The following is an 18778-nucleotide window of genomic DNA, read 5'->3' as shown; positions in this document are numbered from 1 at the left end:
TAACCTGTTCCAGAAGACTAGCGTGTAAGGAGGATTTCACACCAATCCACATCCGATGCCACCCTCGCAGGATTATTGATCATCAGGCACACGCTTACACACTCCATGCTCGTTCGTCAATAACGAAGTGCTGCTGCGATTATGCTGACATTCTGTGGCGGTGGCGACAGTCGTACATGGACGTCGTGCATTACTCGGTTCTGTTCCAGACGGACATGGGTCGTAGTATCCACAGCAACCCAGCCCAGCCTCCGTCTCGAGACGCGAAGCGCGATATGGATCCATTGTTTCTGCAAACCCCGCGGAGCGACCGATGACTACTGTGTACGAAAAGGATGTGAAGGATGGAGCTCAGAAGGCTCTTCCGCGGGCCTTCTTCATGCATGTATTATTGCCAGCCCCGTATATCGCCCTGGCGCCTGGCGGGAAGTGCGGACTGCAGTGCATGTCTTTTGTACCTGCATCGAACCACGACTCGGACCATGACAGCTACGCAAAATGCAGACCCACCTTGACACACACAAATGTGGTGTGTGGGATCGGGTCTGCGGCCTCCGCCTTGTCAACAGAGCCGACCCACGTATTGCACTGGAAGTTGGCAGTGGCCCTCTTCAAGCACGAGCAGACCTAAGGTATGTACCAAGCCAAGGCTGATGATGCCTGCCATTCTCTGCATCTCGATTTTCGCTTATGTCCTGGCGGATGGCTTTTCGGACACCTTGCCGAGCTTGATGGCATCGCAGTGAGAAACCGAGACACCATGCTCTTCGACCTCAAGATCCGAGACCCGCCCAATAGGGCTCTCCTCATCTTCATCTACAGACTCGAAGACTATCGAAAACCTGCATGGTTTTCTCCCAGCTTAGATCAATCGGAGGTGCGGAAGCATAGAGGAACTGAGCTTGGCGTTTCGACACGGTACTTCCGTGCGCTGTACATCGACTAGGCAAACCTGGAACACGCTTTTAAGGTATCTGGTCCACATACAGACGTCACCTCGTGTCCAATGCACATTTACAGAAAGCTACTGAAGTCAAAGGATACTTCTCCAGAAGGAGCTTGAGCTGTAAGCCAATCAACCATTCTTTGGGCCAGGAGGCGGGAGTCTATGCATGCTCTCGTATTCACATGCAAGAAAGCTGGAGCTCCCAGTGGGTCTGTCATAATCCTTGTCCGTACCCAAGATTTCTGTTGAGAGGAAGAACTTTCCCTTCTTCCATGCTGACTTGAACATTTCTCAATCATGAGATGACGTTCAAACCATTGCGACATGTGGCAGCCGTTGACAACGGCTTCACAACGTCCACGTACAGCGTTGATGGAACAACGTGTTCGGCTATGGACTGCCGGAGCCAGGCAAGCCCCAATGGAATAGAGTTCCGCCATGTCGCAATTGATGAATCCTTCTAGATGGACGGTGCGTTGAGCCAAGACCGATTTGACGACTGCTATACGCGATTACGTCCGGGCATACCACCTCGCGATAATAATAGCAAGCAGAAAGCTGCTCACAGAACGTCTCGTTGTGGCAATGCGAGACGTCCTGCTCCAGGACGTGGCGAAATGAATCTCATGGCAAGATGCCACCCGGCGACCGAGAAGGTCTCACGCAACACCGACAATTAATGCTCCGATCGTCCAGAACCCCGATGTCTTACCCGACCGATTGGAATGTATACCCCGAACGGAGCGAATCTTCCGCGGCGTTGGTCGTGTGTCTCCCAAACATGAACTCTGATCCTTCGCTGGTTCGAAAGTCGTCATCACGTGGATGGTGTAGTCTTTGGCACGGTCCGCGAAATTTCTTCTCTCGATGGTGCCCGGAATAGAGCATTTGTGTGGGATCGAACAAACTCGCCACGGCCCAACGCGGCAGCTTAAGAACGGTTGACACGGCTTCCGTTATTGCCGTCTTGTCAAACGGCATCCGACGGTCCGTCAGGGCTTGCCACTGTGAACATTAATAGCAGGCAGCTCGTGTCGACGTTTCGAAGTGGATCCGTCATCATCATGATCGGACTGGAGCATCAAAGTCAGGCGTTCTGTAACGGGGATCGGCTTCGTGTCCAACGGGCATTGTATCATCGTTCTGGGTCGGCCCTGACACAGCCACGGCCGGGCGTCTTTTCGATTGGTTTCCTCAACCACCGTGTCCGTGTTCCTGCAATAGATCGCACTGTTCGCTGTGATCAATTGACGACTTGCCACAAGCACAAGCACATTCGGCGATACGGATCCGCACATCGTACAAGCTGGCACGATGCCTTCGTATGCCCACAGGTATAGACGAGACGTCTTCAAAGGCACATCGCCCATCTGGCTGTACGCTTGCTTAGAAATACCTGTAGCCTAGTCCTAGCAAATCGGTATCATAGATGTCGGATGTTGTTGCGATACAGGCTGCGTGGGCGCACATCTCGTGAGGTAGGACGGCGTTCGAGGCGCATGGAGCATTTGGCAGAAAGGCTTCGTATGTCAGTGAAATCAACGCCTTGCTGAGTGCTATGTAGCTCGTCTTGCCGACTGCATTTCCAACTGTGGCGCGTCATGTCCGATGAAGAGGGCATGGTGTGGTGGAGAACAAGTCACTCGTGGCCACCTTATACGTTAGGGTTAGGGTTTGAGTGAGTGAAGGGGAATCGCGACAGTCGACGGAACGTGTGGCCAGTACTTGCCGAAGGTCTTGACTGCCACACAATGCCTCCAATGGCTGGACGGGAAGAATACGCTCATGCTGGTACTGCGAGATGCGGTGTCGTTCCATTGGTCCCCTGCGTGTCATAATCGATCGTTTCGACTGCAATGTGTACGGCCAGGAAACGAAGGTTCTTTACTTCAAAGCTGAATCTTCGATACACAACGTTCGTTCAGATTGATCAAATCAAGAATACAAGCCTTTAGCAAGCACCAGAACAGGAACTGAAGTCACACACAATGCATGGCACCCCTGCCACTAAACCATGGCGATGACAGCGATGACAGCTTGAGCTACCCATGCCAATGATATCACATGTCAGACTTGCAAGGTCGTGAAGGTAAGCATTTTGCCTGTTCGAAAGTTGAAACCAGTCTGCTGTTGCCACGAAGCAGAAAGTATTAATTCGACCCACCGGATTTTCGACTTGGCCTCGACATCACCTCCATGCCATAGCCAAGATGGCAATATGCTATCGCATCGGGATCACCCTACTGAACATATTCTGTCCACCCTTCGCGGTCGCGATGCTGACCGGCCTGAATTACGACTGTATGCTGAACTGCATCTTTTTCCTGCTTGCGGTAATTCCATCTCACGTACACGGCTTCTACGTCAGCTGTGTGTATTTCCATCGAAGGAAGAAGGTTGGTAGGTCGGCGGCCTGCCATTATGTGCACATCTCACTAATGGCGCCCAGGCTCGCAAAGGGAAATATCCCGGTGGCCCCAAGCCAATGCTTTACTCGAGGGATCTCCTGAACGGCGGGTTGAGCAACAAAGAAGTTGAAAGGAGGTGGGTTGTGGAGCAATCGTTGAATCGAAAAGGTTCGAGACGATCGAGTCGCAAGAGAAATCGGCGGAGTAAAAGTGTTTCGAGAGCGTGAAGTCGGACACATTGAGTGAGCCTTGGAGCTGTTTCAAGATCACAAGGATCTGTTTCGGAATTTCACGAGCACATCTCCTACCAGTTCAAGCTCCCACTCCACCCACTCGCGACTTCTCGGACGAGCGCCTCTCGGACAAGACCCACAATCGTCTCGCCATCAATATTCGCATCGTTGCCAATCCCAGTCAATCCTTGCCTCCAGTCCCAAGCTCGCTGCAGTGTCGCGTCCGCGCCATTCAAGCCCTGGCTTTGCAACATCACACTGTTGGCCGACAGCACATCCCAGCTACTGCTCACGCTCTTCGAGAGATCATTCTTCTTCTTCCTGGTACGGCCCGAAACTGTGCTAGCGGCATCTCGCCATGCCGCCAGACTCGCGGCAAGCAGTGAGTCTGCATTCTCGCGAATCCGGCCTGGCGACGCCACAAAGTCTTCCAGCACACCGAGCAGACCGAAAATGTGGTTCTCCGAGAATATTCGTTGACCACCTCCGAGTAATGGTAATGTCTCGGCCAACAAGGCGAGGAGACCCTCGGCAGGAATGACAGTCTCCACTTCCGGATCGAAGAGGCCTCCAGGGATGCAGTCAGCGGCGCTTTTGACGACCACGTACAGAGCCGCGGCGGCCTCACGGCGGCGTGTCAGTGATTTGAGTGATTGCTTGGGTGGAACGGGAGCCAAGTCTTGGTCGCGCAGATCGTAAAATTTGCGCAATGTGGCATATCCGCTGAGATGAGAAGAGAGAAGGGTGGCGGCTTCCATGTCTGTCTGCGCAAGCTCTCGAAGTGCTGTGCGATCTTTGCCGATGAGATCTTCCAGTTTGGGATCAATGTTGTTTTGAGCCGGCATGGAGGCAGAATGGAGGAGGCACAGTGATGTGAGGAGGCCAAGAGTATCCTTCAGCTTTGCGGAGGCATGGGCGCGAGCATAGTATATTAGAGCCAGGCCGTATGAGTTTGTGCTTTCCGCCAGGGAGTCCGCATAACGCTGCAATAGAACGTCAGCAAATCACTTCTCGAATGTCAAAGACTGCATCTTACCTCTGCTATATCGCGCAGCTGCTCAGTCTGACCCAGCTCGTCGCATACATTGAGCAGCTTATCGACACGCGCATCGTCTGTGAGCTCGATCCTGTCAAATAGACTCGCTATCCTCTGCTTGGCATCTTCGGCCTGATCCAGACGATTGAGAACAGCAACGGCTAGTTCCCACCCTTCGCTCTCGCCGATCTGCCATACTTTTGTCAGTGATGAATGCTGGAGGCCGCCTGATCAAATCAACATACCCTCGTCTTCTTCGCCAGCGCTTCGGCATATTCACCAAGATATTCATCGCGATCAAGACCATCAGGATTCGTCTCAACAGGCGCATGGGAGAGCACAAGGAGATCTTCCTTAGAGAATCCTTGGCCCAGCAAGTCACTGCTGCTCCTGGGATGAAGCAAAGGCAGCCAGTTGCCCAGCGCAGCAATCTCCATGACTGAAATGGCGATTGGCATGCTGAATCGTCGTAATATCCGCACAACATTCCCAACACTGTCGTCCATTATGCACGCGAGACCGACCTGCACTGGATCCATAGTATTCACGGTGAACACGGTGTCGTCCGGGTTCTCCGTAACAAGCGCGAATGCATCTTCCAGCCGCTTTCGATACGCTGCGAGTGGGGCAACGTCGACCTCACGAGTCTTCTGTGCTGTGCTCTTCCGCATACTGCTCCGATTGAGACTGGCTTCCGGAGGACCCTCATCAGTACCGTCCCACCAGATCGTCAAGTATATCGAGGCCTCGAGCCAGTCTTGGGCAGTCATCAAAACTTCGTCCGTGGTGCCCAGAAGAATTCCATATAGCAATTTGAGGTTCTGATGGATGCTCCACGGAACTTTGCTCTCGGCTCTTCGACTCGCGCTTGACAAGCTAAGTGCACTCCCACGTTGGCTGCGCTGAAACACATTGTCGCCTGCTTGCGACTCATCCATCCTATTGCTACCGGCTACAGCGTCCAAATTCTGCATCGCTGAGCTCGTCCGTTGACGAAAAATAGTCCACTCCATGCCCTTGACGTCCCAATCATTGTGCGCATATCCCGGACAGCTTTCAATCGTGCGGATACAGGTCGCGATAACCGCTTCTGTATTCAACAATTGGTGGCCCTCGTACCCGGGCTCAGGCGCGCCATCGTCCAACGCCGTCGCGGCGTGTTCCCACCGCGCGTCCTTCAAAAGCTGAATCGCGCGACTCAATTTACCACGCAAGGTAGACGCATATACGACATCCCAGAACGTTTCGTGCGCGCTTGGTGCAGGCTGGTGGAGATGGACGTCGTTGTAATCGTCCGGAAATGGCTGGTGGTATGTGTTCAGCCAGTCGAGCAAGCCTTTGGGTATTGTGGTGGCGTGCTGTGGGCGCGCAGCCATGGCGGATGGTCGCTGACCCCGGGCGATTACTCGAGCGTTGGCAGTATGCGGGTGATGCATTTGGAGGAGAAGTGAGGCGAGATAGTTGGCATTCGTGAAAGCATCGTCAGACTGAGGACCCATCTCGCCTTGCTTGGTAGCAGTATCCGCGTCGCGACTCCATAGCTTGGTAAGCTGTGCCGAAGTTTCGGTCAAGATGCTGTCGGCCTGATTTGGCTGACGCCGTACCCGTGCATCTAGCTCCGACAGTAAAGCTTCGCTTTGGCTGATGATGTTGTCCTTGTCGCTCAGCTCGCTTGCTTGGTGATTGCTCGTCATGCTACGAGCAATGCTCGCAAAGCTACTAGGTCCGCGTATACGACCGTCCCGACTTCTCTTTAACCCTCGCGGACTTGTGGTTGGCAAGGAACTTCGAAAGGTGCGATCGTCCTCATCCATGTTGTCTTCCTCATGTCCGTACTCTTGCTCATACTCTGCATCATCATCGTCCTCGTCGGAGTCATCTTCGGGCATGGAGAAGCTGTTTGGTTGGAAGGTCGCTTTTCGGCCAAAGGTGTGATCGGATGGATTGAATGAGCTCCCCAGTATTGATGGAGGAGGAGGTCCAGCTGGAGTGTTTGACTTGTCTGTAAGCCATGTGGGTGGAACACCGGCCGGTGTCGTAGATGGCACATTGCTACGCATTGAGCGCGCATTCGGCGTCGAAGGAGGTCGAGGCGCCATGATTGTTGACTTTTGGTTTGTCGAGAAAGGTGAAGACGTGAAGGTCGAGACGCGATCCACAGTCGCAAGCTCATGATTCTGCCGAGCTTCAGCCGGCGACGCGGATTCATTTTAACATCTGACCAAGGCAGTCGACATCTACCATTCACTCACGGAAGCATCTCACTGTCGCGGCTCAAGATGTCGGTCCTCTTGGAGACCTCCGCCGGCGACATCACTATCGATCTGTTCGTACAAGACGCTCCGACGTGTTGCGAAAAGTAAGTCTGCATACCATCGCTACCTGCCATTGTGAAGGCTGATCAAATTGCTAAGATTCCATTGTGTGCTCACAGTTTCCTGAAGCTTTGCAAGATCAAGTACTATAACTACTCGCCAATCTACAACGTACAACCTAGCTTCTCCTTCCAAACCGGCGACCCAATCGGACCTGAATCCAAGGACAGCGATGGCGGATCTTCAATATGGGGCTTGCCCGATGGCGTTACGAAGCGCACATCACGGCCGGAGAAGAGGACGTTCAAGCCGGAGTTCTCGAGTAAGAGGAAACACACAGATCGAGGCAGAGTGAGCATGGCAACCACGGCATCAAAAGTCAATCCGGACGAACGACTGGCGAGCAGTCAATTCATCATCACGCTGGGTGACAATCTGGACCAGCTCGATGGAAAAGCAGCCATATTCGGAGAGGTTGTGGAAGGATTTGACGCACTTGAGAAGATCAATTCGGCGTTTGTCGATCAAAACGGACGGCCATTGCAAGACATTCGGATATTACATACGGTTGTTCTGGACGATCCATACGATGATCCTGCCGGCCTCGTGGAGCCTCCTTCGAGTCCGCCTCCGTCTGCTGAGCAGCGAGCCACTGTACGGATCGCTCACGACGAGGTCCTTCAAGAAAATACAGATCCTGAGCAACTGGAGAAACTAAGGAGAGAACGCGAAGCGCGAGCTCAAGCACTGACGTTGGAACTGATCGGCGACTTGCCATTTGCCGATGTCACCCCACCGGAGCAGATACTCTTCGTCTGCAAGCTGAATCCTGTGACGCGCGACGAAGACCTCGAATTGATCTTTTCGAGGTTCGGCAAGATCTTGTCGTGCGAGGTCATACGAGACAAGAAGACCGGAGACAGCCTTCAATATGCCTTCATCGAATTCGCGAACAAGGAAGATTGCGAGCGAGCATACTTCAAGATGCAAGGCGTGTTGATCGACGATCACCGCATTCATGTGGATTTTTCACAAAGTGTGTCGAAATTGTCCGCCGACTGGCGCAACAACACCAATTCCAAAACGGCACGATCGAGAGGCGGATTTGGTGGTATCGACAGCTTGCAGCAGAGGAAGCAGTACCGTTCGGATGATCGTGGCAAGGATGGTCGCAGTCGACACTACGACTATGTCTTTGACAAGAGAGCAAAGCCAGACGACCCGGATGAAGACGGCGGAGGCAGAGAAAGGAAGCGTTCCCGAAGTCCGCGACGCGAGAGGTATGATGATGATCGCAGGGATGATCGACGAGGCGGAAGGGATGAGCGGAGAAGAGATGATCGCCACAGGGAGCGAAGCAGAGATAGGCATCGATCTGGGAGATATTGAGCATGAGGAAACGAATTGAAGACTCCACATGCGTGCTCCTACGTTGCTCCACCGCGCACAAAAAATTAAACGGTAGCTTAAAAAAGGGCATTCAATCTGGGGTGCAAGCAAGTGTACAGGATCGCAGGGCGGTCAAACTGGCAAGCGTACAGCGAAGTGTTCTGAGGGTCTTTCGCAAGATACGGTACGACCGTCATCCAAGGTACAGTTCATTGGCGAGGGAAACACATTTGTGTGACTGCTACCGTCCGCCAGGCATTCCATGCCCTGGCTCATGCGTATGCTCACCAGTACTCGAGTCCGATGTCGAATTTGAGCTGCCATTCACGGACGCATTCACCGGCACACCAATTCACGAGACTCTACCTGCTCAATGGACTGCTCTTTCTTTGAGCGACAAGCCAGAAGCAGGCATCTCCTTGTTCAAAGCAGAATCCATTCATCAATCTCAATTAGAATCCGCATCTGGCGATTCTTTGTCTATCAACGACGACTATACCACTTCCTCAGGCGGACCTGCTTCGAGGGACTCACAACTCGATTCATCATTTCCAATCAGACCTTATACCAAAATGCAAGCCACCGACGAGAAAGTCCTGGTCTACCACTTTCGCGCCGAGGGCGAGCCAGTGGTCGACAAAGCCATGGCCGTCATCACACGCAAAGAACTCGAGGACATTATGGCCAGCCGTAAGTTCTCTCCGAGTCTACGATGCACGACGACCTTTGCGCTGACTTGCGCGCAGATCCTGATCTTCAGTTGAGTACCAAGACGATTCCTCGTGGTGCCTTGACCGTCGACGTCTACCACAAGGACCTCGTCACGACTGCTCAGGCCGATGCTCAGGGACCGAAGATGAATGACGAGCAGAACGTTGCGGGCGTGAGGTTGCCGTTGAGTGTCTGGGCCGGTAAGTTTAATGCATGTTTGAACTTCGAGGGGAAATAATCCAGGCTGACTCGGCCACAGGGACTCTGCTCTCCGCGAAACGCAAGGAGCTGTTCATCGTCAGCAAGAAGACTTTTGCGTAGTGTTGAGCAATCATCGGCGAAGACAAGGGTGATATCAGGCAGTTTGCGAGAGGGATACGTGGACGATGAAACAGGTTCCAATGCTTTAGGTCCCGAGGGTTTGTCGAGACTGAAACCTGAAGAACGGTAGCGTAAACCGCACCTGCCTGTTAATCTTAGCTTCTGGCGAGCCTAGGAGAGGCAAATTTACATGTCATCGCTCACTGATATTCTCCTGATATTCTCCTCTCATGTTCGAAGCAAGAATGTCCCATCGACATACCTTATGTTGACGGTCCTGTGGTCTGCCCTGCAAGCATTGACTAATCCGTCGATCCCGGCAGTTCCCCCGGATCTGCACCAGGATCTACCTGACAGGTGACGTATCTCCTCGACTACCGCTTCCAGCCGGAGGTCAGGCTGCGCGCTGAAGAGGGCAACACAACCATCCGACGGAGCCGCCGGCGCCACTCGAGGCGATCATTTTCTACGCATCTTCCACAGGCATTCAAAGGGACCAACATGAACATGCGATAATCCGACGACGACGCTGCCGGCAATTAAAGAGCGTGAGCCAGGACAACAGCCACTCCAGTGGGTACAGGGCTGAGACATTACCATGTGGCAGCGGGTCAAGACAGGATCGAAGAAGGGATTCGATTCCGGATGGAGAGCCTTGGACAAACTAGGAGCGCCGGTGAACAAGCTGAGCAATAAGCTGGGTAGTGAGGCTTTCTGGCCGACGACTTTGGACAAGGAGAGCGACAAAGCGGCTAGGATTCTCAAGAGCTTTTGCAGTAAGACGAGAAGCCATGAGGGTCACACATGTTGGGGTCAGGGGCTGACTTGCATCAGAGGATGGATTCTATACCGAAGAAGAAGTACAACCAGTGGACGGTCCGAAGCAAAAGCAGAGGGTCGTCAAGAAGATCCCGGAGGAGGTCATACGCAATTGCAAGGGCCTCGCAATCTTCACAACGATGAGAACGGTAGGTCAATGAAAGGCATAAGTCATGTGGCGCTCGAAATCGTCTCGGCCGCCATGTTAGGCTTGGCTTGTGTCCCTCGTTGTCTACATATCGCTGATCGATGTACCCTTTGGTCTGCAGGGCCTCTGGATTTCTGGTGCAGGTGGCAGTGGAGTCCTTGTTGCCAGAAAGGAAGACGGGAGTTGGTCTCCGCCGTCAGGAATAATGCTCCACACAGCTGGACTGGGTTTCCTGGTTGGCGTCGACATATATGACTGCGTATTAGTGCTGAACACAGTTGAAGCATTAGAGGCGTTCAGCAAGGTGCGATGTACGCTCGGCGGTGAGGTCAGCGTTGTAGCGGGACCGGTGGGGATCGGCGGAGTACTGGAGACCGAGGTACACAAGCGTCAAGCGCCTGTTTTCACGTACATGAAGTCTCGTGGCTTCTACGCGGGAGTCCAGATCGATGGCACTATTGTCATTGAGCGGTAAGCAATTGTTCTCAGTCTCCGCGCCTGAAACGTCTACTGACATGCATTCGCTATTCAAGGTGCGACGAGAATGAGCGGTTCTACGGACAAGAACTTCCAGTCAAAGAGATCCTCGCAGGAAATGTTCGGCACCCACCCTACGAAGTCAGAAGGTTAATGGAAACGATCAAGTCGGCGCAGGGCGATACAGATTACGACAAATCCATGATTCCCAATGAGGCGCCTCCGGCCGATTACGAAATTGAAGACCCCAACGTCTTCGGTGTCCCTGATAGAGACGACCCTGACCCATATGGAGTGCTTGCTCTGGAACGTGAGGGTATGAGTCTACGAGAAAGTGGCACACAGAAACGTGCGAGCTGGGAGCAATTCTCTTTCCAACCGAGCCCATCCAGTCCGATACATAGCCTGTTCGCGCGGAATAGCCAGGATGGGCGCTCGTCTCGGCCGGTTAGCACCACACGGAGCAGCTGGCGTGCCAGCAGCGCAACGATTCCGGGCCCGCGAACGCCGATCTCCCTCAGAACCTCTATGGAATTCAAGCCAGTGCGGTCGCCTGTGACGATGGCAGACTCATCAACACAGACCGATTTGCTGGACTCCCCTACATTGTCATCTCGGCGGAGCACCGGTCTGGGCATCTTCGGTCCGCACAGTAGTAAGAATAGCATATCCAGCATCCACACGCCAATGCAGGACGTCCCAGAGGATAAAATCCTGGCGACGGCGCATGTGCACCAAAACGTTGTCAAGAAGGAAACTCTTGAAGATCAGCACCATAGAAAAAAATTCGGACGGGGGAAGCCCGACGATAGGCGGATTCAAGAGGACGGACCGAACTTGCGGGAAATAAGTCCGAAGAGACTCGACGACAGCCAGACACCGCCGAGCCTCACCAGGAACGGCTACTCCACTCCGCCCGAGACACCTTCGCCGGTAGCCGGAGCTCCAAGGATATTCAAGGACGACGACCGTAACCGCACCGACGACGAGTACGACGGCGACGAAGACGATGATGATGACGACATGCGGATCATCGATGAGCCAGTGATCCACTCCGTTCAGAATGTACAACCAGCAACGACACAAGTTGTGTCCAAGATACGGCTTGTCGAGGTTCCTAAGAGGCTCCCACCCAAGCTCCCGCCAAGGAATCCGAATCGTGCGTCGGCCATAGCTGGTGCACAGTCCCCAAACCGTTCGTCTGTCACAGCCGAGGGAGGAGACGTACAGAGCGATGTTTCGCAACGCTCAGGACCAGACCTTCGGGACATGGCCGCGAGACTCAGGTCCGTGGATCTCGATGACGATGATGAGCATGATATTAATAACGAGGGCCATGAACCACGGCGACCATGACCAAGAGCGTACGCGAAGGTCGCCTCGAGACAACGATGAGAATGGATGAGTGAGACACCAGCTGGTCAGCACAAACCTGCGCAGCCAGCAGCGCAGGCCCGTTCCGAGGAGCAGATCGGTACGAGCTCGATACGTACAATGCAGCAATGTATTTCAAGACATCTCGGACAGCGACTTATCAATCATATCACAAAGCCAAATCGCCATGCGTACCCTGTAGCGAACAGATAAGTTCGAGCTACTGAAACAATGCGCCGTCGGCTGGTAATGGCTGCGCTGTACCTAATGTTAAGCTATCCGCCATATTTTCTCGAGTGCTACACAAGGCATACCTCCTGTCTCGTAGTAAGATACCTCATGTAGGGCTGCCGATCACATGGCTGGCGGCTGGGCGTGAACCCTGGCAAAAACCTTGTTTTAGCCTCTTCTCCTCAGCTCCATCACCATCAAAATTCATCCGTCCCACACGACCACGAAACCCGGCTCCTGATGCCATTGGAGACATTTCTAACATCTGCCATACAAATTTTCAGAAAGGCTTGGCTCTAACACGACTTTGGTCCAGTCTCACAGGCGGACGAGAGTGACCCGCAAGTTTGCCGCTGTCCGTACCGAATGACAGACACGCTGCACCTGGTGTCAATGGGACATCGGTAAAACAGATCGAAATGCTGATCAAGCCCGACTACCGGAGTGTGCGCCGCGCAGGTGGGTCCAGTACTCGAGCACTTGTGTCTGCCGTAGACCGCGGTGCTTCTCGATCAGATGGTTCAAATTGAGGACGGTCCCGCCGATGAGTTTACAAGAATCGTGTTTCGGCCTCGGCGAGCCTTCACTTCCGCTCACAGGCCGGCCTGCGGCGGATGGCATGGTGCGAATGTCATGCATCTTCCGGTTTCGACACACATCATTGGAACATCATGCCGCAACCAAATCGCAATAACCGAAGGAGGCGCGAAGTCCCAACTTTATGGGCTTTCGCCTGTGGTGAGTGTTGATCAAGGTATTCCAACAGCAGGGTGGCTGGACCGACATATGAGAACTTCAGCTCCGAAAACTGGACCGACGGCACCAACTCAACCGCCCAAGAATCTCTTGCAATTGCCAATATGGGTGTCTGCCGCATCTGGATAGTAGCTCCGCATTGATCATGCTGACGCCCTCGCTGGCTGCGTGCTCGGTCCACCATCTCAGGTTTGTACAATGCCTCGGCGAGAACTTTCTCGGTCATTGCTTCACTATCATGGATGCGATGTGCGTAAACCCGCTCACTCCAAGATACGGGTACTCCTCGCTTAGCTTTGCGCTTTCCTGAGCCAGTCGCGAGAAGCTTCGTGCTATGGTCCTTCACGATCAGAGTTGGGACTCACGATTCGAAGAATCAGCCCTGTACCACAACTTTTGGCGAAGATCGAACATTTTGCTGACTCCCAACGTTGGAGGCGTTACGCCAAGGATCGCCAGATGCGGGCATCGCAGACAACATCTATTGTGCAATCTGCAGAGCGCTGATTGTGGACAGGAATTGACGCCGTGACGCCGAACAGCCGTTTAGCAGCTGAACCGTATGTCGAGCAGATGCATAAATCGGACGAGAGTCATGAGCATAAAAGGTGCATTAGCAGCCTGTGCAAAGTGGTTCACAACAACCACTTCGACTTCTCCAAACGCAACACCCGGGACCGCTACAACGTTACGACTTCAAGCTTCGAACTCGCTCTTGACTCACACATAGGATCTTCATCGCTTCGATCAGTTAGTCCGCCTTCTACTTGCTTCCTCTGTCAGATCAGCATGGCATTCTCAGTCAAAGGCGTTGTGAAATCTGTTTTGATGATTAGCCCACGCAGCACTCTGGCTTTCCCAGCACTCTCTCGTCGTCCAGAAGACCATCGTCGATACCAAAGCTGTGCCGGCGTAGCGGCAGCTCCTTTGAACAGCAGTTCAACAACGGCAGACTTGCTTTCCTCTCGAGCACCACCGCAGGCTCACGATCTCACCGATTCATATTGGCAAAAGGTAGCCATTTGGAAGGAGATCTCCCAAGACGACTTTCTCAGCTATCGATGGCAGGCAGGTGTTGGCTATTACATTGTCTTTATTGGGTTCGACTAACCTCAAGCTAACAAGCAGGTTCGCAATACCATCGATCGTAAGGAGAAGCTGATTCAATTCCTCACGGCGGTCCTGCCACCTTGCATCCCAGGACCTCGCAGCGCCCACGTATCCCGGGATGAGTTCCTCGAAGATGTCCACGAAGGCATGAAAGCCGCTCCGATGTCAGTCCGACTCACGCCGCACGTCCTCAGCGTGGCCGACTGGAACAACCCTTATGCGGATCCCATCCGCCGGCAGTTCATCCCTCTGAAGTCGGCGATGCGACCGGATCATCCAGCGTTATCTCTTGACTCCTTGCACGAGACGGAAGACTCCCCCGTACCTGGTCTCGTTCATCGCTACCCAGACAAGGTTCTCTTCTTAGGTGAGCTTCACAGCTCGTCTCGGAGAGGGCCTCGCTGACGCTTTGTTACAGCCACTACAGTCTGTCCAGTGTACTGTCGCTTCTGCACACGCTCATACGCCGTCGGCAACAATACAGAATCGGTGGTCAAAGTCTCGCAGAAGCCGACCCGAAAACGCTGGGAAGCCATGTTTGAGTATATTGAGAAGAATCCTGCTGTCCAAGATGTGGTCATATCAGGAGGTGATGCGTACTACCTACAGCCGGAGCAACTTCAGCTCATTGGCGAGCGTCTTCTTGCAATCCCTCACATCAAACGCTTCAGGTTTGCAACCAAAGGACTCGCAGTCTGCCCAATGCGTATCACGGATCCCAACGATCGATGGTCGGATGTGTTCATTGACATCAGCAACAGAGGCCGCGACTTGGGCAAGCAGGTCGCAATGCATACTCACTTCAATCACCCGAATGAGATCACCTGGGCAACGGAACAAGCAGCTCGTCACCTCTTCGAACGCGGCGTGATAGTGCGTAATCAGAGCGTGCTGTTACGTGGGGTGAATGACACGGTCGAGACGATGTCCACGCTGATTCGAAAATTGGCCGATCTCAACATCCAACCATACTACGTCTACCAATCTGACATGGTCCGCGGCGTGGAGGATCTGCGCACGCCTCTGTCGACGATCTTGGACCTTGAGCAGCAAATCCGCGGCACTATCGCGGGCTTCATGATGCCGGCATTTATCGTGGACCTGCCTGGAGGAGGTGGAAAAAGACTGGCGCACAGCTTTGAGCAGTACAATCAGCATTCCGGCGTGAGCACTTGGAAAGCACCTGGGGTTACTGGAGATGAATCGTTCACGTATCATGATCCGAAAGGTGAAGGATTAATTTGAGAGTGGTCAGGCAATGGTACTGTCTGGCGTAAATGGAGGTTTCGTTGTTCAGCTAACAAATGCAAGATTTCCGTTCTGCGCACTACTCATCGTCTCCTGAATTGGGTCCTTTGCCGGGTTCTTCTTTCGTCACACAAGCATTTTTTCTTGAGTCTCTCCGAGGCTCCGTGAGTCCACATCGTATGCATACTCGACCATCTTCCAGCTTTCGAACCTGCTGAATCGAAGGTCAGCTTCCGGCTGCTCCACAGTGACACGTAAGTCCGTTTGAGTAGGCTCGATTATCATCAGGAAATTGAGAAGATTGTTTATAAGCTGGCTTTAAAGCATTGCCAACCAGCAGCATAGCGGCTGGCGGTCTTATGGCCCCAGCTGCTATCATCATGAAGAAGGGAAAGGTAGGAGAGGCTCTTGTCTTACCTGACATGGTCGCAACAGCCTTCCGAAAGGCCACGGTGGGCTGAAGATTAGCGTACAGTCTTACAGTACGCCACAATGATGGAGGATGCATGAGGTGAGGTTGTAGAAGTCCAACGGAAGTCGCGATGCTTGAAGGTTTTGTGTGAGGAAGGTTTCGGTATCACACGGCCCGAGATCCCGCTGATGTGCCGAAATGATGTCCTCCAACTTCGTCCCTTGCTTCATATCACATTCCAAGGACATGAGTTACGTTTTCCGCGGGTCCTTCGCACGGATCGCAGCGCCCATCGCGGCAGTGTCGAAATACTCCTCCTGGGCCACGGAGATTCGAGAGCAGTCCGTTTCGAGGAGAATCCGCTTCCTTCAATGCTGTGTCACTGAGGTTGAGCCTCTTCGGATCATGTTGCCGCCCGGCGGATCCTGCCCGGCAGATGTTTTTACAAATCCCGCGAGCCAGCTCCCGTTACCTTTCAGGCCGGACGAAAGGTCAAGCTTGACGGCCGCTGGCGGAGGTTCAGTCCATCCGGCTAGCAGCCCCGAGAGTGGCATTGAGCGACATTCTCTCGATTCTGCATGAAGACGATACCCCACGAAGGATCCCACGGATACCCCACGAATTTGGCGCTTAACTGTTAAATGTTGTATGCAGGGTCGGTCATGCGCCATCGCCTCTGCGCGCGCATGAAGATACCAATGCTTTCTCCACCTCTGTGTGTAACGCATGGCGTACCTTTCCCCTGTACTGACAGCTATGTAACAGCTGCTTCTGACAGTGAGGAACGTGCACAATAGTCCGGATCTCGGCTGACCGAATCGCTACCGGATTGCGAGAATTTTGACTGATCACTACGCACAAGATTACCTCTTGACCAGACGGATAGCAGAGCGTCCGTCGATGGAGCCCATCGAAATGCTTGGACCAGTGCTTCATGAGGCAAAGGCTGGAAGCTCTCCCAATGCAGCCGACGCAATCGCAAGCGACCACGTTCAAGCATCCACAGGTCTCCTGTGCATCGCAGCACTCGGATCGCATTCCGAAGTCAAGGAAGTTCTGAGATTCTCGGTGAGCTTGAAACAACACCACCCCAGTCCGAGCCTTGGCCAATTCGTGAAGGATTCAAACATCTCGGTCGACCGCCGCAGGCATGTATCAAACCAGGTTCTCTCCCCCTATGCTGATCGCGCCAATGCATTGATCCGCTAGGTCCTTGTCATGCTTGTCCACTGACGCACGATCCTCTTCTCCTCAGTGGGGCGGTATTGCGCACTCTCGCAAACGCAGTCTGGCTCATCGACAATGCACGGATCTTTGTAAACGCAGGAAGATTCTTTTACCAATCATCTTCCTCATTCGCATACATTTATTTGCCTCTGCGACCGTGTTCGTTTCGTCCGACGCAAACATTTCCTCTTTCAATCCTTGCCATCTAAGCTACACTGTTTGCTGTCCCACCGAGTGCGTGTTGACGAATCCGCCTCTTGTCGTGCTTTTCCCAACTCCTCCATGAAACAGTCTTCACTGTCACGCTTCTGCCAGACTGTCTTCTTTCTCACCAGCTTCACTGCCATCGCAATTCAGCGTGTGTTGCTGCTTTGTTCATGCGCCTGCAGGAATCTCCCGCAGGATCAGCGCAGAATGATGATGACGCAGTCATACTACACGGGAGACTTCGATACGTTCAGTCGATCCAACCAACGAGCCAATTCGAGTGCCGCATACTACGATCGGACGGCGCCTTACAGTCACGGCTACTACGACACTCAAAATGATTTGAGATCGGAGTACGTTGGGCGTCCAGGCAATCGAACGTTGATCGCGGACAATCATGACCAAGATCAGCATTCTCATGGACATCAACGTCGACGTATCCAAGTAGCGGTATGCTGTCCTTGTCTGAAATATGGAGAGGGTGTCAAGTGCTGACAGGGAAGCAGTGCTCTCGGTGCAGAAAGCGGAAGATCAGATGTAGTGGAGATGCAGGGGATGGCAGTGGCTGCTCGAACTGTCATTCAGCTGGCGTTGACAAAGCCTCTTGTACCTTTCACCGCGTCGGTACTTTGGTATTTTACACGAACGAAATTATACGATGACAAGTACTAACATCCACACAGGTCGGCAGTCATGCTTTAACAACGGACCTCGACGGACTCCCAGTCGTGGGAAGCAACTCTGTCACATCGCCAGTCGATATCGCCACCACCGCATACGATGTTGGTATCTACCAACCACACCATCGCCAGTCTTTGCCAATGCTTCAGACTCGAATGGCATACTCCGATTACGACTATGGTTCCTCGTCTGTGGACGACTACACCTACAGCGCTTCCATGCCGCGGCAATCCGTATCCATCAATCACGGATTGGAGAGCTTCCGCCCATACACAAGTGGCCCGCTTTCAGCGCCTGCAACATCTTCGAGCATGTACTATGAGTCGGGCACACCATTCAGCTATGGCAATTTGCAAGGTGCACCATACACAATGCCAACAAGTCGTCTTCCGAGCGCTGCAGGAGAAGCCTTCTCACCATTGAACATGGCCTCCATGCACTCCTCTCTTCCATCGCAAACTGTGCAAGAACGTCGACTACCTTTTCCACACCAGCCAGCATACCCGCAGAGAGTTCCCACGCCAGAAGTACCTCAAATCCGACCTTTGGGTTCTTTCAACGAGTCCCGAGCTCACATTACTGGTATCCACAGCCGCACCGGCATGCCTTGGTCGACGGGGACCTCTCGCAACGATTCTATCAACGGTGTGAACCAGTCCGTACCGACTTCCAGCGATATCAGCTCGACATATCCGAGCAACAACGATCCTGCATTTGGCTATCAGTTCA

At 53.3% G+C, this 18778-nt stretch overlaps 5 protein-coding genes across 5 annotated transcripts; 4 read left to right on the top strand and 1 right to left on the bottom strand.

Moving 5' to 3' along the window:
• Nucleotides 1–3156: 3156 nt before the first annotated feature.
• Nucleotides 3157–3345, top strand: MYCGRDRAFT_29521 (uncharacterized protein; the record flags this gene model as incomplete). Its single annotated transcript, XM_003853499.1, has 1 exon — nt 3157–3345. A coding segment is annotated over one exon (189 nt), but the record flags the coding sequence as incomplete, so codon positions are not given.
• A 49-nt stretch (nt 3346–3394) lies between these two features.
• Nucleotides 3395–6660, bottom strand: MYCGRDRAFT_108979 (uncharacterized protein; the record flags this gene model as incomplete). The annotated part of the gene is made up of 3 exons (XM_003852816.1): nt 3395–4570; nt 4624–4812; nt 4869–6660. 3 exons carry the CDS (start codon nt 6510–6512, stop codon nt 3659–3661), a joined length of 2745 nt encoding a protein of 914 aa, XP_003852864.1.
• Nucleotides 6661–6902: 242 nt separating this feature from the next.
• Nucleotides 6903–8327, top strand: MYCGRDRAFT_70762 (uncharacterized protein; the record flags this gene model as incomplete). Its single annotated transcript, XM_003853500.1, has 2 exons — nt 6903–6982; nt 7058–8327. 2 exons carry the CDS (start codon nt 6903–6905, stop codon nt 8325–8327), a joined length of 1350 nt encoding a protein of 449 aa, XP_003853548.1.
• Nucleotides 8328–9954: 1627 nt separating this feature from the next.
• MYCGRDRAFT_57654 (uncharacterized protein) lies at nt 9955–11283 on the top strand (the record flags this gene model as incomplete). The annotated part of the gene is made up of 4 exons (XM_003853501.1): nt 9955–10135; nt 10194–10327; nt 10448–10797; nt 10860–11283. Coding segments are annotated over 4 exons (1086 nt in total), but the record flags the coding sequence as incomplete, so codon positions are not given.
• Nucleotides 11284–13992: 2709 nt separating this feature from the next.
• Nucleotides 13993–15519, top strand: MYCGRDRAFT_40549 (uncharacterized protein; the record flags this gene model as incomplete). The annotated part of the gene is made up of 3 exons (XM_003853502.1): nt 13993–14238; nt 14320–14641; nt 14693–15519. The coding sequence occupies 3 exons, from the start codon at nt 13993–13995 to the stop codon at nt 15517–15519; spliced, it is 1395 nt and encodes a 464-aa protein (XP_003853550.1).
• Nucleotides 15520–18778: the final 3259 nt, after the last annotated feature.

The sequence above is a fragment of the Zymoseptoria tritici genome, chromosome 4 (genome assembly GCF_000219625.1).
Source record: "Zymoseptoria tritici IPO323 chromosome 4, whole genome shotgun sequence".
NCBI classification, from domain to species: Eukaryota; Fungi; Ascomycota; class Dothideomycetes; order Mycosphaerellales; family Mycosphaerellaceae; genus Zymoseptoria; species Zymoseptoria tritici.
The sequence above is the reverse complement of the archived record's forward strand: the minus strand, read 5'-3'. Positions and strand labels throughout refer to the sequence as shown.